This window comes from Drosophila virilis, chromosome 3 (genome assembly GCF_030788295.1).
Source record: "Drosophila virilis strain 15010-1051.87 chromosome 3, Dvir_AGI_RSII-ME, whole genome shotgun sequence".
In the NCBI taxonomy this organism is placed as follows: Eukaryota; Metazoa; Arthropoda; class Insecta; order Diptera; family Drosophilidae; genus Drosophila; species Drosophila virilis.
In genome coordinates, this window is record NC_091545.1 from 17580848 (window position 1) to 17604507 (window position 23660).

At 39.7% G+C, this 23660-nt stretch overlaps 2 protein-coding genes across 2 annotated transcripts in view; one reads left to right on the forward strand and one right to left on the reverse strand.

Moving 5' to 3' along the window:
* Positions 1-23660, forward strand: part of Glut1 (Glucose transporter 1) — an 84775-nt gene that overhangs the window by 15289 nt on the left and 45826 nt on the right. The gene's annotated exons all lie outside the window — the stretch shown is intronic.
* On the reverse strand, positions 19872-23368 carry LOC138911108 (uncharacterized). The gene is made up of 2 exons (XM_070208363.1): positions 22788-23368; positions 19872-22712 (listed from the first exon to the last, which is right to left on the reverse strand). Exon 2 carries the CDS (start codon positions 22585-22587, stop codon positions 20014-20016), a length of 2574 nt encoding a protein of 857 aa, XP_070064464.1. The 5' UTR covers positions 22588-22712; positions 22788-23368; the 3' UTR covers positions 19872-20013.

Sequence of the window (23660 nt, forward strand, 5' to 3'; positions counted from 1 at the left end):
ACATAGGACGTTGATAGCTCGATAAAAAAGTTGGAGGTACGCAGCAAAGAGATAGGTGCATGGTTGATAGAATAAAAGGAAGAAGCAACGGCATTCACGGAAAACAGCTAGCTTTCAGGTGCACAAATGAGAGAAAGTGTTAATGAGCCTTTTAGAATCCATTGCAACTCGACTTGCATGCAAAGTCGCCTATTTAAACGTCTTGTTAAAAGGTTTCCTTGCAAATTGCATACTAGATTAACAGGATAAATGCTTTCATTTCGATAAATGACTGGAAAAAAAAAAGCCTTCTTTCAGACGCTGATCCTATGTGTTGACTGATTAGTTTTTATGTTGTTAAAGATGGGAACCTTGCTGTATGTTAGATCAGGTCACATGGCCATAAAAAAAGGTATACGAATTCTTTAAGTATCTGCTCTGATGCTTATATTGCATCAAAATGATGTTTCTGTGCACTATTTGACTTTCCATTAGGTCGGAAAGCTTCTGTTGGAATTTCAAGTCGATGCAGTCAGTGTGTCATAAGTAAACTCGTGTAAATAGCTAATATAGTTATATTTTTGAGAACATATTCGTATAAAGTTGAGCAGTTGACTTCGTAATACCTATCCAGATTAAGAACTGCTATAATACTTAAGCATGTAGGTGTCTATCTGTCTGCTATGTAATTTCGCAGGCAAGAACTCGCCAAAACGAATCTCCTCTCCATTTATAAACTGAACAATGTTGCCCACAGCTGCATAATCACATAAACGCATTTAAGCATTGAAGACTGTGAGGCGCCATAATCTTTCTTAGCCTCGAGATCTTCCTAACTGTTCATGTCCAATAATTGTTGCTGCAGTAATTCCACATGGTGTTTTTCATGCTTGACCCGGCTTTTAAGCTTTCAATTCATAAATATGAAGTCGCAAAAAAATGAAATTGCCTGCTTATGAGTGCCATTAAATGACACTCGCTGTGCAACAACAACAACAGCAACAACAGCTGTAGCAGCGGCAACAGCAGCAGCAACAACAGCAACAGCAACAACAACGACAGCAGCTGCTGGTGTTGTCGCTTTCTACAAGCAACGATGATGCCATTGAAAAGCTTAAACGCTCATTACACTGGCAGGCATTAAATTAATTGGAAGCTGCGCAGTTCTAACTGCCAACTATGCACCCAAAAGAGGCAGTGAGCTGCACAGTTGGGCGTAGCAAGTGGTTACGGCTCGGATAGGCGGGGGGTTACGGGTTACGGTCTTGGGTTCGAGGGGATAGTTTCAGTGAGGGCTGCTTTCATTGAGGCAGCAAAAGCAAAAACTTTACAAAAGGCCAAAAAGTTTGATGGCAACTTTTGTAACTCGGGCCAAAAGCACTCGAGTTGCATTCATTGCTAATTTGGCTTTAATTGCATAAATGTTGCGCTTTTTGTACACGAATTTTTTGTGAAAAGAGCAAGTGTAAGAAGCCAAACAGCAACAACGACAACAACAACAAAAACAACAATGAGCACAGAAACAACATTAAGGCAAAACAACCATAAATTTAGTTGGCAAGTTGCATAAAATGTACACAGCAATACAATATATATATATATATATATATATTCTATATGTATCTATAGAAGGTTGAAAATTTTGTAAAACTGTTGGCCGAGTGCACTTCAAATTGAAATTTCGTTATAGAGCGTAGGCGGCAATGGGTGGGATCAGGGGCTGGCTAGATAAGAGTATGACAGAAGGCAACAGAAGACAGATGCAAATTTTTGGGCCAACAAACAAGCTCGTTTGCTTCTTATCAAGCTGCCCACCTGACTGTTGGACAAACTGTTGGACTGAACAGTTGACGGACTGACTGACTGGCTGAATGTTCGAATGCGTCGGCCTGCCCATTGGCAAGTTGAAGTATTGCACAAATATTTGAAAAAGCACAAAAATTTGCTACTTAAATAAGTGAAAAAGTTGAGTGCCATCAGATGAAAGCAGCTGGCAAACTGAATTTAATGAATGTTGGCTACAAAATTTGCATATTCGCAAAAAAAAAATAAAAAAAAAAAAAAACAGAAAGAAATTTGAGAAAAGATGAAAAAATTGCCACTTTTCAGTTCTCCTTTCATGTGTCCCTTATTGCTCCTGCTCCTGCTCCTGCTGCTGCTGCTGCTACTGCTAAAAATTTATGAATTGCGCAGGGTTGCCAGCAAACTACGTAAATGGGTTGCCTGCATGCTGTGCAAGTTTACAAAGCTCCAAGCCCCTTTTCATATAATTTATATGCTAGCACATATAGAAAATAAATTGTTTTATTTTACATTTCTTTTTTCGTTTTATTTTTTGTTTTTTTTTTTTGCTAGTTTTTTGCTTAAATCATAAAAGTTTTTATTTGCTGGGGTAGCTTTTAAGCGTTAAGTGCATTAAATCGTAATGCTCTATACAGATTTATATCCATCGGTTAATACCAGGTGGGCGTGGACTTTCCAAAAGTGCTAAATACCTTTATTATTTAAAAATTTAGTATTGAAATTGATTGAATAATTCAGCTTACAAGCGCCTGCTGTCTGGGTCTTGTGTTGACAGACAGCGTGTGCTGCATTATAAATGTCTATAGATTATATTTGCAACAGGAGAATATATTGTTTTTATTACACAGGATGTCTGCAAGTCGAACACTCTCAATTTGCCACCTTCTTTGCGGATTTTATTTGTTTTAAAACTTTTTGTCTCCTGTACTGCTTAAAGTGCGTCGGAAAACTTATTGACATAACTGTCATTACCTGTTCAGCAACAACAACAACAACAATAAAATAGGCAGCAGCAGCAGCAAAAGCCTTGCCAAAGGTAGAATCCCCATTTAAACTTGCATTGGGGCAGGGATGGGAAGGGTGTGCAGCGGAGTGGAGATTTAAGTTAAGCGGCCAACGAAAAGTGTATTCAAATATGCACAGCAGCGTCAACAGCAGCAGCAGCAGCAGCAGCAACAGCAACAACAACAATAAAAACAACTTGAAACAGGTGTACATGAAACGACATCATTGTCTCTGTCCCAATCCACACTGCTCCCCGCCAATCTCTGGCCGAATCTCTAGTCCTTGCCTGGGCTCAGTTTTTGGCACGCGTTTTGTTGGTGTTTTTGCACGAAAAATGTTTGCAAGTGGCAAAGAAATTTTTAATGCGATAAAACTTTAATAAAGACTCACTCTATATGTCCACCCCCATCTGACACTGCGCGTGTGTGTGGGCGTTTGTGTCTGTGTGGGTGTGGCCTAAAGTAGTTATGAATACAACAACAGTTAGACAAGGCAGAGACGCAGGCACGAACGCACTTAAAAATGTATGTAATTGTGCAAAAGTGTTGCAGAGAAAGGCTTGAACGGGCGCCGGGGAAAAGCGTATGCGAATGCTGGTTCGCAAATGTAACTGGAAGCAAAAGTTGCGTATGTGGATACAGTGCAGAGTTGGCTGTGGTGGTGCCTGGTACCCAGTTAACTAGTAAGTAACAGAAGTAGTTATAGAAATGACAGATATGATGGCTGCAGCTGCTCCTGGAGGAGCCAGAAACAGCTTCAAGGAGCGCACAAATACAATACTGCATACTGCCATATACTTACAGACATACACAACCAGATAGATAAAGACATAGACAACGATGTGTCTCTTCGTTGACAAGCTGTGGATGAAGGCGCTTGGCTGGGTTTGGCTCACTGCGGTGACCAAGACGAAGATGGTGACTGAGCAGCAGACGGAGTTCGAGCTGGAGACGGAGACGGAGACGGAGACGAAGACGAAGGTGTGCTAACGAGCAGACGACGCCACTTGAATGACAGCAAGGAGAATACAGATTCCATTTTAGAAGCCAAGCCGTAGTCGTAGTCGGAGTCGGAGTCAGAGTCAGAGTCAGAGTCAGAGTCAGAGTCTGACTGTCCGACTGTCTAACTGACTGACTGACAGTCTGACAGACCTACAGACGGACAGAGACTCAGTTGCCTGGCCACGTAAATTGTTTTGAAATGCAAGGTGAGGATTAGAGAAATGTTTTCAAGAAATTACAGAGAAATGAAAGTTTGCGAGTAATGTGTACTGTGTACTGTGTATATGGCGTGGGCAAAGTGGGCGGGCAGGAATATTGCTGCACCTGATTATAGTGTGATAGCTGAGCTCTTATGAAACCCATTTGGAGAGCAACAGAAATTATAATAGATGCTAGGGACGATGCCTTTTTAGAAAATGTGGCTGAATGTAGAAATTTATGAATGCTATAATTTAATAAAAATATTTTCTAGTTGAAAAGGAGTTGAAAAATGTTTTAAATTGCTTGCCATCTTGGTTGTAAATTGTAAATTGGTAAATAAAAAATATTTTTGCGAGTATTAATTTTCTTCTGGATGTGCCTTTCATAGTTTCAGTTTCTTACTCTGCCTTGATTAAATTCAACAAACTTAACCCATTGCCCATAAATTTATCCGTGGGAATGGATTTTTTTTTAATTTTTGTCATGCCTAATTAATTTTGCCACATTAACATTTACTGGACTCGCTGGCAATTTATGTCCGTAAGCTAATTATGCCAAAGGCTGCACCGATGAGCACACAGACGAACACGCACACACACACACACACACACAGATACACACATGCACGGGCACACATGTATGGATTGTTGCCTTTAGCATTTCCGTTTCATTTAAATTAAAAGCCTATTTAAATGTTAAATGCAAAAAAAGTGGCTTTTAATTTCATATTAAATTGTATAAGCAATTACCCAACGCAAATGCAATAAACACGGCGAATTTATTTTAATTTTCATACAAGCGGCCAGCTTGACCAGCTTGGCCAGCCCAAAAGGCGCCATTGAATCCAGTCAAAAGCAACAGCAATAACAACAAAAACAAACAGCTGTCAGCATGTTGGGTGCCGCCATAGTTAATGCTCAAAGCCTTTTACAAAATTAAAGCGCTGAAATTGATGGTGGCAGGGATACGGGGGCTAACTAGGTGGCCAGGGTGTCAGTTGCAAATGCAACGCAGCCTGCAATTGGCAATGGACTGCAAGTGTTTGCTATCAAATTAATTGGCACTAAAATTAGCACGAACTACTGCAGCAGCTGCTGCTGCTGCTGCTGCTGTTGGCAACGGTTGGTGCTTTTGCTGATTTAGTCGCCACTTTTCTGCCCACTTTTATCCACTTGGATCCAAGTGTCGGCCGCCTGCTGCGTTTTTCCATTTGCACTAAGTACACGGATTTTGCATTAATGCAACAGCAAAAGCAACAACAACATCAGCCGTCGGCAAAAGGGAGACAGCGCGCACTCACATGAATCATTCATTGATTTAATTACAATGATTGCCGAGTGCAGCGGTTCGGGAAGGTGCTCGGCAGTTGCTGCCGGCAGTTGCCACCTCTGTCAAGTGTTTAATTAAAAGTGCTAATGCAAAATAAATAAGCGGGATAGCTGACAGGAAAAATCAATTTGTGCTAATAAGCACAGCAGCTGTACAATTACAATATTAATGCTCGCCGGCAGCATAAGTCAAAGAATTTTACAAATTTTAATCCAATTTTTGTATTTATTCAGTTCAAATACAAGATTATATTCTACTGAGGGATCGCCTAAGATATTTCGATATTTTTTCAAATTGAATACGTAACTGCGATAAATATTTTATAACTGGTTAGCAATAAATTCTTGAATGCTTTTAGCTGACGTGTTCTAAATTAGAGTCCGATAAAGTTCGTGAAAGAGTTTTGTGTTAACTTTTTAGAATATTAAAAATATTAAGATGGGCTGGCTAGACACTACTATTAAGCTCTCTCAACTGTGTCTTTTTTATCTTTGTCAAAAAATAATGCGTTAGTCCTTCGTGTATATGTGGTTAAAGTCCTTACTCGCCGTAAAGCAACCATAATTTCTTGCGAGCACAGCATCTTGGACTTTAACAACATTTTCTTAATTTTTGTACCTTTATTAACAAGCCATCACAGACATTGCTTGTGTTCTTATCCAAGAAATTTTATGATTGCTTTATAGTTAGCGCATATAAAGGAATCCAATATATTTGCTGTCTTTATTGAAAGATTAGATCAACAACTACTTTAATTAAATTTAAGCTCAGGTGGTATAAAGCAAGATATACTTTAACGTGTCAAGTTGTGATCAGCATATTATGCCCTTTGCAAGTGTAAAGAAAAAACTTAATTCAATTCCATTCACAAAATGCAATCACTGTGCCACCTTTGTCCATGAGTCCACATTCCCAGCAACCAAAATTCTTGCTAAGCATCCAAGTGCCTAAGAGGCCATGCATATCTGGACAGGTGAAGCAGCAGCTCGATAGACAAACAGAAATTGAACCCATTGAGTGTGGCAGCACCCATTCTACCCTACCCTGGTCCACCCGTCATTGGCATTTCCTTTTCACACACTGTGCCAACACCTTTGCGAACCGTAACCACTCAATACAATGCATACAATAATATTTTTTTCTAATTTCGTGTAGCTCTACTTTGTGTGTCTACCTTTTTGGTATGTGTCCGTGTTTGTGTGTGTGCTTTGTGTGTGTTTGTCTAGCTGTGTGTAATGCTCTTTAATAGCATTAGTCGTGTTGCAAAAGGTTTAAGCTATCGCCCATGCGCTTCTTTTTGCTGCTTTGCTTGTTTTTCAATGTCTTCGTTGCGCTTTCATGCCACTTTGATTTTGCTTTGTGCATTTACCACGGCAGTTTAATAGCTGAAAGGTAAATTGCACACTATTTTCCTCCTTGCCATAGCAACAGCAATTGAAACAGCAACAACAACGACTAAAACAGCAGCAACTATTGCTATATGAAAAGCAGCAACACTTCCGCTGCCATGTCGTTGCATTGCCTTCGTAGTCGTTGTTGTTGTGGTTGTTGCTGTTGTTGTTATTGTTGTTGTTTCTTATGTTGCTGTTGTTGCTGTTTTTGTTAAGGTTGTTGCCGGCCAGCACGGAAATCATTTGATTTGCAATGTTCGTGCACTGTAAGGCGATCAAAGTATTTTGCCTTTGCTTTCAGAGCAGCAAGCCAGCCGTCGAGGAAAATGCTGCCAAAATATCAAAAATGCATTTGCTGGCATTTTAAATAGTTTACCAGCTGCAAAAGGCCAATGCTAAGCTCTGAAACTGGTTAAGAAAATTGTTACTTTTACGATTTGAGAATTTTAAAACCTTTGATTGGAGTAATTATTATGTTTTCATAGGCGATTTGCTTGCAAATGCAAAACAATTTAATTTAATAACAAGCAATTGAAGATTGTAGATTCTTATTTTTATGTCGACAACTGGCAATATTTGTCAGAAAATGGAAATGGATATCTTCTCCTAAGATATGTTTTTAAGCTTTCCAGGCTTTTAATCGATTCCATAAAGCTATTTCCATAGAAACTTATCTTGGCGACATCTTATCCGGCATTAATGTCTGCATCAATTAAACATCTGCTCTCTGTGGACCTTTAAAATGAAGAAAAACGATAGCAATTAAAAATAAATTATTACATTTCATATTTTTCTGTTATTTTTACCGCCATCGCCATTTACGTTCGGTAAAACGACACTGACAATTATTGACAAAATATCGAATATCGAATACAAAAATCGAACGGCGAAATGGAAAATCATCTTCGACCTTAAAGCCCCATGGGCAACAATGAGTCGATGGAAATATTTAGGCATCCTCTCAGCCTTCTCCCCGCTGGGCAGTGGAATCTCTCGGTTACCTATCTACTGTAAAATATTTAATGGCAGTTTTTCATTTATTTTGATTATGCAGCTGGCAGCTTAAGTTCGTGGGCTGATAGCCCAAATCTGTCGATTTCGTGAGCCAATTTGTAGGGAAAATCGTTTATCAGCATTATCAGCGCGTGCATTTGGCTATCGAATAACTTTCTGCAGAATAAACGCGTATATAAATTAAATTGCAATGACAGTTGAATGGCAAAGCTAAAATGATTGGCTCGGCTATAATTCAAATTAATGGCAGATTATGCCACTCAAACTCGTTTAAATGGCCAAAAAGTCAGCCGAGCAGCCAAAACCAGAGAAATGCCAAGAGACTGTCTGCTCCACGTCCCCCACAAGCCACACGCTGTGCGGGGAAAATTGAAAGAAAAATAAAAAAAAAAAAATTGCAGCACATTTTCAAGCGCAGGCGGAATCATAAAATGTTCCTTCTCCTTCCCCAAAGAGAAGCGACAAATCTCATGATGTTTTTTGATTTTATAAATTTCCAACCAGCTGCAGGATTAAGGGATGGGCTGTCAGCTTATGCATGTGTGCGTTTGTGTATGGTGCGTGTGATGTTTACTGTTGACTGCGTTCAACGCGGCGTATGCGTAATCTGCGCTTAGCATGCGAAAAGTCAGCCATAAAAAAGCCATCAGCTTAAACTGTTGCGGCCATAAAGGTTAACACTCGCAACAAAGCAAATCGAGAACAAAACAAAAATAAAACTACAACATCAAATGGCTAAACTGCTTAAATTTTAACGAAACAATGAGCTGAAACGGTTCGTCCTGCACCAGCGCGACCAACAGAGATTCGAGCGATGGCTGGTCTGAGGGCGGCGAGACGAACGCATTCCAATGCGGGGCGCACGCAAGTGACGGCCATGAAAGCGTAAAAATGTAAAATTAACACGCAGCTTCTGGTTTTAGTTTTGTGGCAAACAACAACTGCAACTACAACAACAACAGCAACAACTATTTTCAAAAAAAAAAAAACAACAACAACAACAACAACTGCAGCTGGCAAACCACAGCCATAAAAACCACACAAAAGCAAGAATGAAGTTGTTGCCGCTGCTCAGTGCTAGCCGCAAAAGCGCTTGAAAAATATGTTAACCACAGTTAAAACAGCGCCAGGTCAAGCGTGCAGCGCACACAATCACACACACACACACACCGACATACACACACAGGCATAGTGTGAGCCAGCAAGGAAGAGACACGTGCGGCAGCCTTAAACGCTTGGCATGTTGACAAATGTTGCAGTCGACGCCAAATGAGCAGCAGTCTGACGTTGACCTCGCAGTCGCCGTTGACGTCGACGTCGCAGTCGCCGTCGCAGTTGCTCTCACAGTTGCTGTTGCTGTTGCTGGCAGTTTTAGTTGCGCTTGAAAGCGCGCTACACTTTTTAATGCCGCTACTCATGACTGTGAGTGATAAGCTCTGCCAACGCCACCGACTGACATTTGTTTTAATGCAAACGTCATCGTGTGGCAGCTTCTGGTTTTCGCGCTCTCTCTCTCTCTCTCTCTCTCTCTCTCTCTCTCACTCTCTCTCTGTCTCCCTCTCACCATAGCTCTGCTTTTTGGCAAGTGTTAAAACTTTAACACACCAATGACATTATCAAAATGAAGGTGTGGCAGGTTGGCCCTGTGAGTGATATGCGCAGATGTTTTGGTTTCACAGGCACAATACACAAAATCATTTGCCTGGAATTATCAAGCTTGACATGTTGACTGTGCATATAAATAGGCAATTGTGAAAATACTGGAAGTTTGCTATAAAAGCGTGATTTAATTTTTGGCAAAGCTCATTCTAATTATAAATGTGTATGAAAATGGTTCTAAGGCAATGTTTGTAAGTGGCAAAAGTAAACGGAATACGAACTGGGCTGAGCATTGCTGTGTTTTCATTTCTGTGTTTTAATTGATTGAATGTATTTTGTGTGAATTTGTCCTACGGTTAACATACAGAAATACAACATGTTTCATTGAGTATGCAAATTTGTTCCCTTCCAACCATGACTAACGCCCATTTCAAGTTAAACGATAAATTTGTTGGCGGCGCAATGCCATCGAATACTTGCAATTATGTGTTCAATTGTTTTCTTATTGTAATACGATTACCTATTGTATTTATATATTTGCATATCGTATTGATGCTGCCAGTAAAAACTCTTTCCTATGGAGCTGCTTTAGAAGTATTTTACGGGTGTAGCTTAAATATACTTGTACAGAGTTATCTTTCTGGTATAGCGCTGGGCCGGAGCAAATGTGGCTTGCAACTTACAATTAAAAGTGCATTGAAAATTTTGCCAACGTTGAGTTTTTTACGATGCGTACGCATTTAGTTACTTGACAGGGGGCAACCTGGGCTCACGTTTCGTAGCTTCACAACTCATTCGATAATGCACCGCATTTCAATTCGCATTAGATGCACTCATTTGGCATTCAATGAACGTTTGCATTCAACTTCAATTTTGCTGTGCAGTCGATTTTTATTGACGTTTTTAATCAGCAGCAGTTGCAGCTCTCAGATATCAGCCAGCAAGCAATTTTACTTGAGTTGAACTCATTCAAGTTTTATTGCATTGCTTCCATAGACCCACACATACTTACATACACACACACACACAGATACACACACGAACTCACACCTATTTCATTAACAAAGTTTCATTTGTGATGATATATGCCTTTTGCTGCTTTGAGATGCCTTTGCGCTCCTCTTAGCCTGGCATGCGTATGTGTTGCCACGCCCACTCACCAACAAGCTGGAGCATCTGTTTGTGTCTGTGTGAATCCAATTTGATTGACGTTACGAGTTTCTGCTACTGATTCCAATTGCAATCAATTTACTTTTGTGCATTTCGCATCCGAGTTGAAAACTTCATTAGAAATTTTCCTTTTTTGCCAGCCTCGACTGCCATTTTATTTTGCCTTTTCTTTTTCTGCGTGTGTGTTCGTGTGTGTGTGTGTCTTTATTTTTTCAATTTCATCATTTGGCATTCTCTGCACTCGTCACGTTTGTTTGTTGTTGTTGTTTTTGGTTTGGCAGTTTTCAGCTGCAGCTGCAGTTAAGTAGCCAAACTCACAGACCAAGGAAAATGGAAAAGAAAACGCAATGCAAAAAGAAGACTTGGCGTCATATGTGAAAAGTTTGTCTGTGGCATGTGGTTTTTATTTTGATATGGGTAATGATTATAGGCGAAAGTTTGGCTTAATATGCAGCAGCTCTTCTTGACTGAATTGCCACGAACTATGGCTGAGCTTTTCACATTTTCCGAGCAACAAAAAAGTGTTCCACTTGCAGCACAAAGACAATGTTGAAAAAACAAAATGGAGCATCGAAAGCACACATTTTGTACGTTTTGGGACCAACTATAATTGTTATGGAAAGAATTCAAAAATATAAATGGAATATCCACAATTTAAATATTATTGTTTTATTGAAGCTCATGTGCTTGTTTATTAAAATATTGAATACAATTCTGATACAAATGCTTGATTTGGCTTATAAATATTTCTGTTCGGAAATTTAAGAATTGGGTGCTTCTCTTCAATTTAAAATTTAAAATTAAATGCTGAAAATTGACGACATATTTTCCATTGACAGCTCACAAATATTTTGCAATCTGCTGTCGCATGAATTTTTACGCTCGTTAGCTGCATATAAGCTATATACATATGAAGTTTTCCGAGCCAAATTTACCGGGCAAATGAAATACTCCAGCGCAAATATATTTTTATTATTTCAAATTAAACAACATGTGTTGGATTTTAATTTGCAAGGCAAATAAAAAGTGTACTGCATGTATAACATTTGCCAGTTGCCAGTTGCTGTTGCTCATGTTGTTGAATTGCTGTTGCTGCTTGGTCAGGTGTCACATCAAGTTGAACAACGCGAACAACAAGCGGCAATAAGTACCCTCGCGTTTTTTTGTCGCATCGCTGCAAAATGGCAGCAGAAAAGTGGCTCTAATATGTATAAACTGCAATAGCCGCTATAAACGGCAACAACTGCAAAGAGAATGGGCGGTTGGTTACGCCAGCAGAGAGTGGATACAACGAACGGTCAGGCAATTGACATGCCTATGAACCATCAATCACTTCAAACTGATCCGCCCGCTGCCACCCGACGCGTCCTTGCAGTTGTCACTGCAATCAGCGGACATGGACAGTGGGCAACTAGCATACACTGCCAGTTGATATACGGGCATATTGTGCCAAAGGCTATCAACATTTTGTGCAGAAAAATGCAATCTTTGCGCTAAAAAAAGATAAGCTAGATAGGTTGTATCAAAAACAATATTAGTTTTAATAACTCATGGGACTCGGCAGATAAGTTGGGCAAGTTAACCAGTTTTTAGGCATCGAATCATCAAATAGTGCTTGGATAAGAAGAATTATCTTAACTGAAAGTTATAGGTGCTAGTTCTATATGAGAGACAAGTGTTTTAAGATTGTTTTAAAATATTATTTAGACTACAGATTTCTTTTTATACGTTGTAAGAATGCAATTTAACACATTTGCATTATATAACTTTAGTAGATGTGTTTAGATAACATTTTAAAATATTATGAAGCACTGAAGGAAATCAAATAGACTTTAGAGCTCATATGAATGTGTTTAGAACACTATTTTTACATATATTTCATTTTTTTTTGGACACTTTCATATTTGCCCTTTGCTCATTCAAGCGTGAAGCATTCTACACCATTTTAAGAGTAAACCAGCTTCGACGCTTCGAATATTATTTCCCTTTCCAGTCGACTGGATAACCGCCGGCGCTGCCACCGCAAACAATGTAAATTATAAAAGCAAAACGAAGGCAGTTGACCAACGTTTATTGTTTTTTTCTTTTTTTTTTTCTTATGTTTTGAAGTGCCGACAGGCAGCCCCTGTTACCCTTTTCGCACTGCTTTCTGCTCTGCTGCTAGTGTTTTCCTATTTTTTTATTTTTATTATTTTTTTTTTTTTTTATCAACTAGCTATTTTTTTTCGGGTCAGCAGCAATCATGCCATTCTGCTGTCAATAAATGCTTGCCCAGTGCTGGCACACGGTGACTGTCAACATTTTGCAGTTATTTTATCTCGGTGCCCAGTGACATTGTCATAAAAGTGCAGCTCAGGTGCAGGACAAACATTTACGATTGCTTTTTTCCCCTTTTCATTTCTGAACCCACCGTATCAGTGTGTGTGCGAGTGTGGGTGTGTGCTCAGTGACTTTTTGTTACATTGCACATACGCACTGTTGCGTTTTAATTAAGGCCAATAGATTCAGCGCTAAAAACACACAAAAACCAATTAAACCAAAATAACGGCAACAACTGCCAAATAAAATGCAATTACAGCCCCAAGCGGAGCCACTAAATTAATAGCTAGCTTTTAGCGAACTGCGTACTGCGCGTGCATCAGTACGTAGGGGTTCTATCCAGGGTCTATGCGTCGTATGCGTAATGTGAAACGTTGACGGCATATTATGGCCGCAGCTGAGTTGTGCTCGGCTGGCAGTCGCTACAAAGCGGACAATTTGCAGCGTTAATGTTCGTCCTTGTGTCTGGCAAATGAATGCCGGGACATGCTCGGAAGCCTAAGTGCAGCCGCACAGTGCAGTGCGACTGCGAGTACTTGCAAGTAATTACAATTGACGATGCCAGCGAGGTCAGTGTCGCAGCCCATTCATAAATGCATTTAACGTGTCGCTGCGGCTGCATTGCTGCAATTGCGGCAACGTTGGCAACGTTGGCAGACCAGGTGAACGTGCCGCAAATGCAACTAACAAGGAAACAATTACGCGTTGCAGCTGCCGCTGATGCTCCGCCCGGTGATGGAGGCGATGGCACACTGGGGATGTCAGTACGGAAAATCGCATTAGAAATGTTGTAATGCAGCTCTACCGCAAGGACACCAAAGCGACACGCAGGACTATCTACCTAATGAGCAAATGAAGTCGATTAAAGGTGTATATGGGTTGGGCGAGTGCGTGTGTGTGTGTGTGTGTGTATGGCATTCGCAGTTTTAAATATGAGAAATGTTGATTGCTATGGCAGATAGCGAACGTCTGGCAAAAAGCGGGGCGTATGCGTAATATGCGCATCTGTCGTGCTCACGCCCTGGGTTATTATGTGCGGGCTCGGTAAACTACCCATTGTGCTGCACCCTACACCAGGAGCGTAGACCAGCCCTGGGAATGCATAATGAGGGGCACTAATCGCAGCAAAACTTGCCACGAAATGAGGGTAACTGCTTTTTATGAATACGACCAACTCATGGCATGTGGCAAAGTTGTTGTAAGAATTTGCAATATGAAAGCAATTTGATACGGAAATATGCCATGGATTTTGGGCATACCTTGCAAATACATTTCATTATTAGCTTCAAAGTCATCATGCAGCTACTATACAATATCATTAATTATCAACCAGCTGCAAGTTTCTTGGCTCTTATCTGTGCATGGCATAAATGTTTTGTCAAGCATTAATTGCAACATTTTGCTGCAAACAAGCCACACGTCTCATCAAAACGACGTATACATATACGGCACTCTTACTTAAGCCTATCAGCTAAAGTCAGTTAGTATCGTAATTATTAAAGTAAGTGCAGCTAATTTAAATTTTGATTGCGATATGGCCCAAAGCCTACTTATTTGATTAAATGCGCCCAAATCTAGCTACAGTTACAGGCCACAACTCATTTAACTGTCATGCACTAAATAACGCTAGTGTAAATCTACATGGCATAATCGCACATGCACACACTCGCACACGCATTCATTCGCACACACACATGAATACATATATATATATAAGGCAGCCATGCATATATGAAGCTTATGGCTATGCATAATACATATATAGAGTTACGAGCTGAAACCAGCTATGGTATTGGCCTGGCCAGGCCTGGCTCGGCTGGATATAATGAGATCACATGACATATAATGAGGTGCGCTGTTAACGTTGCTGCTTATTATAGCTGCATGTGTAGTTGCGTGTGTGTGCGTTTTGATAGCAGCGACTAATTGCATAGATGCCAACGATTCAAATTCAATTATTCAAGGAATTTCATTAATTTCAAATTAGTTGAGCGAGCCAATGGCAACACTTAAGCACACACATACACACGCAGACACACAGACACACACACACACTCACCCCAGCATTTGCCACGCCCATGGCCACGAAATGAGGCGAAAGTAATGCCGCAGCATCGTGGCCAGCGCCGAAAAGCGGGCAACACTTTTCATAAATATTAAAGGCAAGCGCCACATAAAATATAACGCATACCACATGTTGTCCGCAAGTGCAGCCAGGTGTACGGGCAGCAGCAGCAGCAGCCCCGACACCGCACGGCAACAACACTTGTTGGTTTTGTTGCTGCGACCAAGCAAACGGCCAGGACACTGAACACTGGACACAACGTGCATGGGAATAAAGTTTGTTTTATGCAGCTTTTTATTGTTTTAATAGTCCAGAGACGACGCTCAAGGGCAAGTGGAGCCTACGAAATCGAAGATGTGCCTGCGCAGGTACGCGAACAAAGCGGCTAACCGCCAAATGACCGCAGCCACAACAGCAGCATAAGCCGCAGTAGGAGCAGGAGCAGCAGCTGTAGAAGCAGCAACAACTGCAAATTGCAATGTGTGTAAATTCACACAGTTGTGCCCCGCCCGGATATAAAGTCAGAGCTGACAGACGACAGACGGCGGCCATGTTGGTCATATTTAATGTGTGCCTGGTCAACGCCTGGTCAGCTGCTGTCCCACTGCTCGTTGAACTGGGGGTAGGGGTGGTGAGGTGGCGTTGGGCTGGTGCAGTTTGCATTTTTTATGCGCCCACAGCTGACAGCCATGGCCCAATTTGTGTGTGTGTGTGTGTGTGTGTGTGTATGTGTGTGTTTGTGCGAGTGTGTGTGTGATGCAGGTGTCGAGCCGTATACAATTTTTGTGGCTTTGATTGCCTTTTCTGCACCAGAGTTATGAATGAAGTTTAGTCGCAGTTGAGTTGTGGCCACCTCATAAATATGTCACGAACTGCTCGCACAATCAAAATCTCAAGTAAATTTCACATGCTAAGCAGATTGTGTCTGGATTTGTGTGTGTGAGAGCGTGTTTATATTTGCAATATTTGCGCTCAAACTGCGGCAATGCAATGAAAACATACGAAATATGTAAATAAATCGCATGATGTGCTCTGTGAGTATTCATATTTGCGTGTGTATGTGCGTGTATGTGCGTGTGTGTACTTGTGTGTGTAGCAGGCCACAAAGATACACACAGCAGCAGTAAAAACCAACAGCGGCAGCTACAAATAAAAGCGCACAAGCATAAAACTAAAGTAAGTAAAAGGAACTGCGCTATTTACTAAATTTTGCATATAAAACAACAAATAATAAAAACAACAAAAACAAAATATACATAAATGTGAATAAAAACAAAAAGGCCATTGAAATAAAAATATTTACAAGAAACGCAACGAACGATAAATGCTCTAAAGAAATTTATATATATTGAATATATTTAAATCAGACAAAGTATTTGATGAATTAATTTTGACAATAAGATTTAGACTTGACAATATTCACAATTTCACTAAAGCAATCCACACAAATTTTTATATGTTTTACGAAGAAAAAATAAAACAGAAAATTTTCATAAAATGCTTTCGTATATAACCTTAGTCATTTCATATTAGAAACTTGTTAAGCAACCGCTTATACGAAATTCGAAGCTTATAAAAATACATGGTCGGCAGGGAAAGATGTTGTTGCTACTGATAGCATGTAATTTGTCTGGCTGAGTCGAAGTTGTGCTCATACGTGAAACGTAAATGGGCTGAAAAATTGTGTACTTGGGCATAAGTAAGACATAGCTTTGACTAGAACGTTGTAAAATTCTATAAGAGACATGCTAGACTTATAAGCACGTATACTAGTATAGATGTCTAGTTAATAAAAACAGTTTAAATAACTAAAAGCTATTTACAGAAGGCTTGTATGAACAACATAATATCTTTACGTTAAGAGGAACTATTTGGTTTTTACAATCAAATTGTGCAGTTGAGATATCACAAGCTGCTTGAGAAATGTTGCTGCAGTAAACAGGTGATTGCCATAAACGGAAAGCTGAACTGCTTCATTGGGTTTAAAACAATTTTTGGCTTGTTGCAGTCAACTTTGTATGAGTTTTGCTCCCTGCTCAAGCTGACTACTCGACAGGTTAGTTAGGGCATCTCCACCACAAACGAGCTACCCGAGCCCCGACGACCCCTTTGCACTTACAGTTTGCATGGAAAATAAAATACATACTATCTGCTGGAAAAACAAAAAAAAAAAAAAACAAGAAGTCGTGCAGCGTTTTTGCCATAGCAGAAGACGAACAATAAAAATTTACAACCAGCAAAGCGAACCTACGAACAAACGAGTGGCAAACAAAAGCGGGGAGAATCCATCCATACCCACAAGCCAGAGCCAAAAACCACACGGAGCGGCAAATGAGCAGTTGGTCGGGCAAGCGGAAGCGGAGAGTAAGGACAGGGACACCCAAAAAAGAACTCAATAAATTGTCATGCAGTAAAATGTAGTTTTCTGTGGTGTAGCGCAAAAAAGCCAAAAGGAAAAAGAGCAGGGGCTGGAGGGATGGGCAGGATCAGCAGGGAACGCGACTTTGTTTCAGCGGAACAACGCGACAACGAGAAACACACAAAACAACTGCAACAAGAGTACAACTGCAGGATACATAAAGGGGCACACGTAAAATGCCAAGACAGCAGCAAAGTGCAAGCTAACCCATACATATGCATAACTAGAATATGTGTATACATATAATAAATACATGCACAGATGTGCGCCTGTATGCGGCTTGTACACTGTCTGACCGAAAATCACATGTTTGGTTGTACGGGAAGGATGTGATTCAAGTTGCAACAGCAGCAACAACAGCAACACGAACACCGCCTGTGACATTTTGGCATTTCGACGGAGCAGCAACAACTCCTGCTGCTGCCAACCTACTCCTGCCACAAATCCGACCACCCACTTACACCGCCCCTTACAGTAAGGGTTTGTCGACGTTGTCAGCGTAGCTGCTGTTGAATTTTTCATGCCCATTGCGCGACATAAACTTGGCCTGCCTCTAAATTAAGGCGGTTTCGCTTTATTGGCCAGCCTGCTACTCCTGCTGCTCCTATTGCTCTTGTTGTTGCTGTTGTAGTTGCGCCTGTTTGGCTGCTTTTGCTGTTGCTGCTGCTGCGGCTTCATTTGGCTTTCACGTAAATGTGCGCTTAGCGTGGCCATGTAATTGAGAACCCTCCGCTTGCCCGCCTGTTCATAGCCCTTTTAAGTGTATTAATCCTTTTTTATATGCGCACGAAACCGCAGACGCAGTCGAACTTGAGATGCCGAATACACACAAACACACACACACACACACTCACACACAGGCACACTCACATGGAAATTAAGTATACGTGGTGTATGCCCGTGTAATTCTCTTATTTGATGCCGCCAAACATTTCTGCTCGTTTACTTGGCCAAAATTGCATTAAAATTGCATAAGTGCACACGGCTTTAATATTTAATTTGGCAAAGAGCTTTCCAAACAGCGCCAGGATTCTTCGCACCCATGCTCCCTGCTCACTGCCAGGCTGCGCTCTTAGTCCGATTTGCTGTCCTGCCGCTGTGCACTTAACGCTCGCTTTTGTCCAACTCTGGGACGATAACGTTGACATCCACGCTTAATAATATCCTTTTGCCGTTTCCTAACGCCGAAAAACAAAAGCGCAGCAGCAGTAACAGCAGCCAGCGCCAGTGCAGCGTCCGTTCAGCTCTCGTCCTGTTTTTCCTGGTCGTGATTTTTCCCCAGTTAAGCTCCAAAAAAAAAAAAAAAAAAAAAGAAAAGCGCAACGCGCAAATGGAGATAAAAATTTGCCATGCCAAGCTAAAGGAAACGACAAAAAATACAAAAACTAAAAAACCAACAACAGCCAAAGTGCAGCAAAAGTATTTACAAAGCGTTATCGTGATGCGACCCAAACAGCCTGAACTCTGAACTATCGCATCCAACCTGCCCCGAACGTGCCCCACGACCTACTAACCCCCCCCTTCAAACCGCTACCAACACGTTCGCTTATTTATTTTTGCTGCTGGCATTTGCTTCTCTAATTTCTGTTGCTCAGCACTTTATAAAAAGAGTTAAATAAAAAACGCAATACACTCTGAGGAAACGGTGCGAAAAAAGGTAGATGAAAATATTGAAAGGATTTGTTATTTTATTATACCAAAGGGAAGCAAAAATTTCTTAGCGGGTCATTTACTCTTTGTATATAGGTGTAGCAAACACTGCAAGTGTTGAGAAATCAGGGGCAATGAAATAGATTTTATAACTTTTGCTTTAGCAGCAATAATGCAATAAATAAGTTAAAGCTGCAAACAAAGTAGATTTCTTATACTCAACTCCCACATAATCACAGAACTACTCGAAATCGTAGCTCAAACATAAATTGAAACTAAGAATATAAACTAAGGCATGGCTAAGAAAAGCGTAGCTAATACGAAAAATTGAAGTCTGGGAACACAACATCCCGGTAGACCTCTTATAATCGTCACGCACGATCCGGAACGATTAATGCAAGGAAGTTGGACACTTTATTAAACATGAGGCCTTGCGATGGAATGCCGCCAATGATTATTTTTTGAATAAAAATTAAATTGAGCCCAATTCTACGATAACGGTTACATAAAAACTTTAATATTAAAACAAGAACCGAGACAAAACATAGCTCGCTGTAATTGGGAAATATAAAGTCTATTTTTTAGGTCGAAAATAAAGTTTCAAGTCTATAAAGCTAACGAAAGCTATGCCGAAAAGTAACACACAAAATTCGAATTTCTGTTTTAAATTATTTTTGCAAATGTTCTCTCAGCGACATTTAATCTGCCTCAACTTGTTTGTAGCTTCTCTTTTTGCAGCCTTTTAACACGTTGCGCCTCATCTTCTATTCCATTTTACCATTTACGAGGCGGCAGCTCTTAAGTTTAAAGCTCATCAAGGGGCTTTGGTATTAAATTTCGTTGTTCGCAAAATAGTTTCGCATTTTTAATATTTATTTGTTGGCTGGCTCGAGGTCCGTGTTTGTTAAAACAAACAATGAAAAACAATTTTATTCAATTCTCTTCCGATATATTTCGGTTGCACATCGGCAAACCGTCTTCAGGGCACTAACACCAAGATACAAAAAACAATTAACAATTATAATACAATAAATTAAACATTATTTCGAACATTTTACATACATTATTTTACACGTCTGCGCTTTTTGACGTGGAGATTGTTACTGAGGTTGTTTGACTGTTTAAGAGGTGTCTGTACAAGTGAGCGCAATTTTCTGTGTCTGTCTTGTAGTTTAGTCGTTTGTAGGTTGGTGTGTTAATTATGTGTAGCATTTCCAATGTGTGTCGCTTGTTATAGTGTTGTTCTTGTTGTAAGATTGTTGTTTCATCAAAATTTGGTGTGTGGTTGCTTCTTATACAATGGGTCATAAGTGCTGTTTTCTGTATATTATTTTGATGTCTTAGTTTGAAGTCCGATTTATGTTGACTAATCCTTGTTTTTAGCTTCGATTTTGTTGTACCTATGTAGACACTATTGCACTTGTTGTTGTTATCCCCGCCACATGGTATTTGGTAAACGACGTTGCTTTTTTCGATCATCGGGATTTTCGACTTTATCTTGTTGAAGAATTTTTGTAATGTATTCGTCGGTTTGTGTGCTACTTTTATATCTTGTTTGTTATAACAGTCTGAGTTTGTGAGGCGTTCTGATAGTCGTGGTACATATATTAGTGATTTGTATATTTTAGCAGGTTCTGTTGGCTTTTTTCTTTCGATTTGTCGTCTTTTTAATAATGTTTTGATTATATTTGGGGGGAAGTCATTTTTGGTCAAAAGTTCTTTGATTTCATGTTCAATTTCTTTGTGGTATATTGTGTCCGATATTTTCATCATTCTATTCATACAGCCTAGTGCTGTATTGATTATCATACTCTTTGGGTGGTTTGAATTGAAGTTGAGTATTCGTCCGGAGGCTATGGGTTTCCTATACCACTTTATTTTGAGTGTGTTGTCCATTCTGCTTACAATAGAGTCTAAAAATGGTAATTTCCCGTCCTTTTCTAATTCCATTGTAAATTTTATCTGTTTGTGGAAGGAATTCAATTCTTTTAGAATATTTTCCACGTCTATTTTGTTCGTTATGGCAAAAAGGTCATCTACATATTTGGTCAAGAGTCTTGGTTTTATTTTTAATTTATCTGTAATCTTGTCCAACAGTTCCTCCATTAATATATCTGCGATTACTGGGGAAGCCGGTGATCCCATTGGCATTCCCTTAAGTTGTGTGTATCTTTTGTCTTCGTATTTGAAATATCTGTTTTCCTGTATGCAAAATCTAACTATGTCCATAAATAGTTGTTTCGGTATATTCGTGTGCTCTTCTAATTTGGTCCATTTTTGTCTTATTGTGTCAAGTGCTAATTCTATTGGTATGCTGGGAAATAAGGATACTACGTCAAAAGATACTAATGTTTCCTCTTCTCTAATCTGGGAGTTGTTGACTCTGTCTTTAAAATCTACCGCGTTCTTGATGTTGTACCTAGAGTCCATTGTCAGATTTTTTAATATTTGTATTATATATTTGCACAGCCCGTAAGATGGAGATCCTATGGAAGAACATATTGGTCTCAGTGGAGTTCCTTCCTTGTGTATTTTTGGTAGTCCATATATCCTCGGAGGTACCGCTGTTGTTGTAGTCATCTTATTTCTTTCGTCCTTTGAAATAAGACCCATCTTGAATAATTGTGCTACGAAGGTGTTATTCTTTGTCTGTAGTCTTGATGTCGGATCCAGTCTCAATGTTCTATACGCGCATAAGTCGTCTAAAATATTTGTCATTTTATTTTTATATTCATCCTCATCCATTGCTACGGTTTTGTTGCCCTTATCCGACGATAGAATTTTAATATTTATATTTTCTTTCAGTAATTTTCGTGTCTGTTCCACTGTGTCCAGTATTGCTCGATCCCTACTGTTTTGGTTGTTCTTGGTTTTATGCTCTTTGACTAACAAAGAGAATTTTGTGCGCGCCGACTCTTGTGTTTCCTTTTCTTTTATTGTTTGCACTAGCTCCTCACCGTCTGCGATGTATTTCAAGAGAGGAAAATCTCTCTTGCTGATTGGGAGAGCGAACTTCGGCCCTTTTGCGAGTAACGCTACGACGTTTGGCGGGAATTCTATTTTTGTTTTGTTTACAAACCACTCTCTTTGCGTGTTGTTATCCGCTAAGGCTAGGTTCCGTTGATCTCGTAACTTATCGTGTTTCGTTTCTTGTCTTTTCTTGAGTGTTGTTGTTATTTTGTTTTCTATATTTCTCTCGCTCTCAAAAAACGCTTTTGCGTCATCTGTGGTCATCAGTTGTTCTATGTTTGTTTTTGCTTTTTCCATATGTTTTGTTTGTTCTTGTAATAGGTTGTGTTTGTGTTTTATAAGTAAGTTTAATATTTTGGTATGGTAAAAATGTGTGTGTCTAGTCAATGTTCTTGTTATGTCAGGGTGGGTTTTATTGTCAGTGGTCAGTATGGTCAAATGCTGTGTCAAGTTTTTGATGAAGTTAGGTATTAAATTTGATTTTCTACATTTTAACAAAAATTTTAAACTAGATTTAAGTTTAGTTAATTTTACCAGTGTTAGTTGGAATTTATTAATTGTTCTTTTCGAATCCTTGTATTTAGTTTTTATTTTTGCGTAGCTCATGTTGGTTGCTGTGCATACGGCGTGCCTTCCGTTGATATTTATTGATGGCTCTGGCGACCTTTCCATATTTCAATATTTATTTGTTGGCTGGCTCGAGGTCCGTGTTTGTTAAAACAAACAATGAAAAACAATTTTATTCAATTCTCTTCCGATATATTTCGGTTGCACATCGGCAAACCGTCTTCAGGGCACTAACACCAAGATACAAAAAACAATTAACAATTATAATACAATAAATTAAACATTATTTCGAACATTTTACATACATTATTTTACACGTCTGCGCTTTTTGACGTGGAGATTGTTACTGAGGTTGTTTGACTGTTTAAGAGGTGTCTGTACAAGTGAGCGCAATTTTCTGTGTCTGTCTTGTAGTTTAGTCGTTTGTAGGTTGGTGTGTTAATTATGTGTAGCATTTCCAATGTGTGTCGCTTGTTATAGTGTTGTTCTTGTTGTAAGATTGTTGTTTCATCAAAATTTGGTGTGTGGTTGCTTCTTATACAATGGGTCATAAGTGCTGTTTTCTGTATATTATTTTGATGTCTTAGTTTGAAGTCCGATTTATGTTGACTAATCCTTGTTTTTAGCTTCGATTTTGTTGTACCTATGTAGACACTATTGCACTTGTTGTTGTTATCCCCGCCACATGGTATTTGGTAAACGACGTTGCTTTTTTCGATCATCGGGATTTTCGACTTTATCTTGTTGAAGAATTTTTGTAATGTATTCGTCGGTTTGTGTGCTACTTTTATATCTTGTTTGTTATAACAGTCTGAGTTTGTGAGGCGTTCTGATAGTCGTGGTACATATATTAGTGATTTGTATATTTTAGCAGGTTCTGTTGGCTTTTTTCTTTCGATTTGTCGTCTTTTTAATAATGTTTTGATTATATTTTTATAACTCAATTAAGGCGCCAGCTCAAAGCCAATTAAAATGAGCAGACAGCCAGCTGATTAACCTTGTTAGTTGCATACACACAGATGTACAGTACATATAGAGGCGTCTGTTTGTCAGCCATAGGCAGCGCCTGTAAGTATGCAATGGCCAGGCTTTAAACTGTAGAGCAAGTGACCGTCGCCAGGTCACGTTGTCGTTGTCGTTGTCGTTGTCGTCCTCGGCGTCGTAGTTGTGCGATTGCG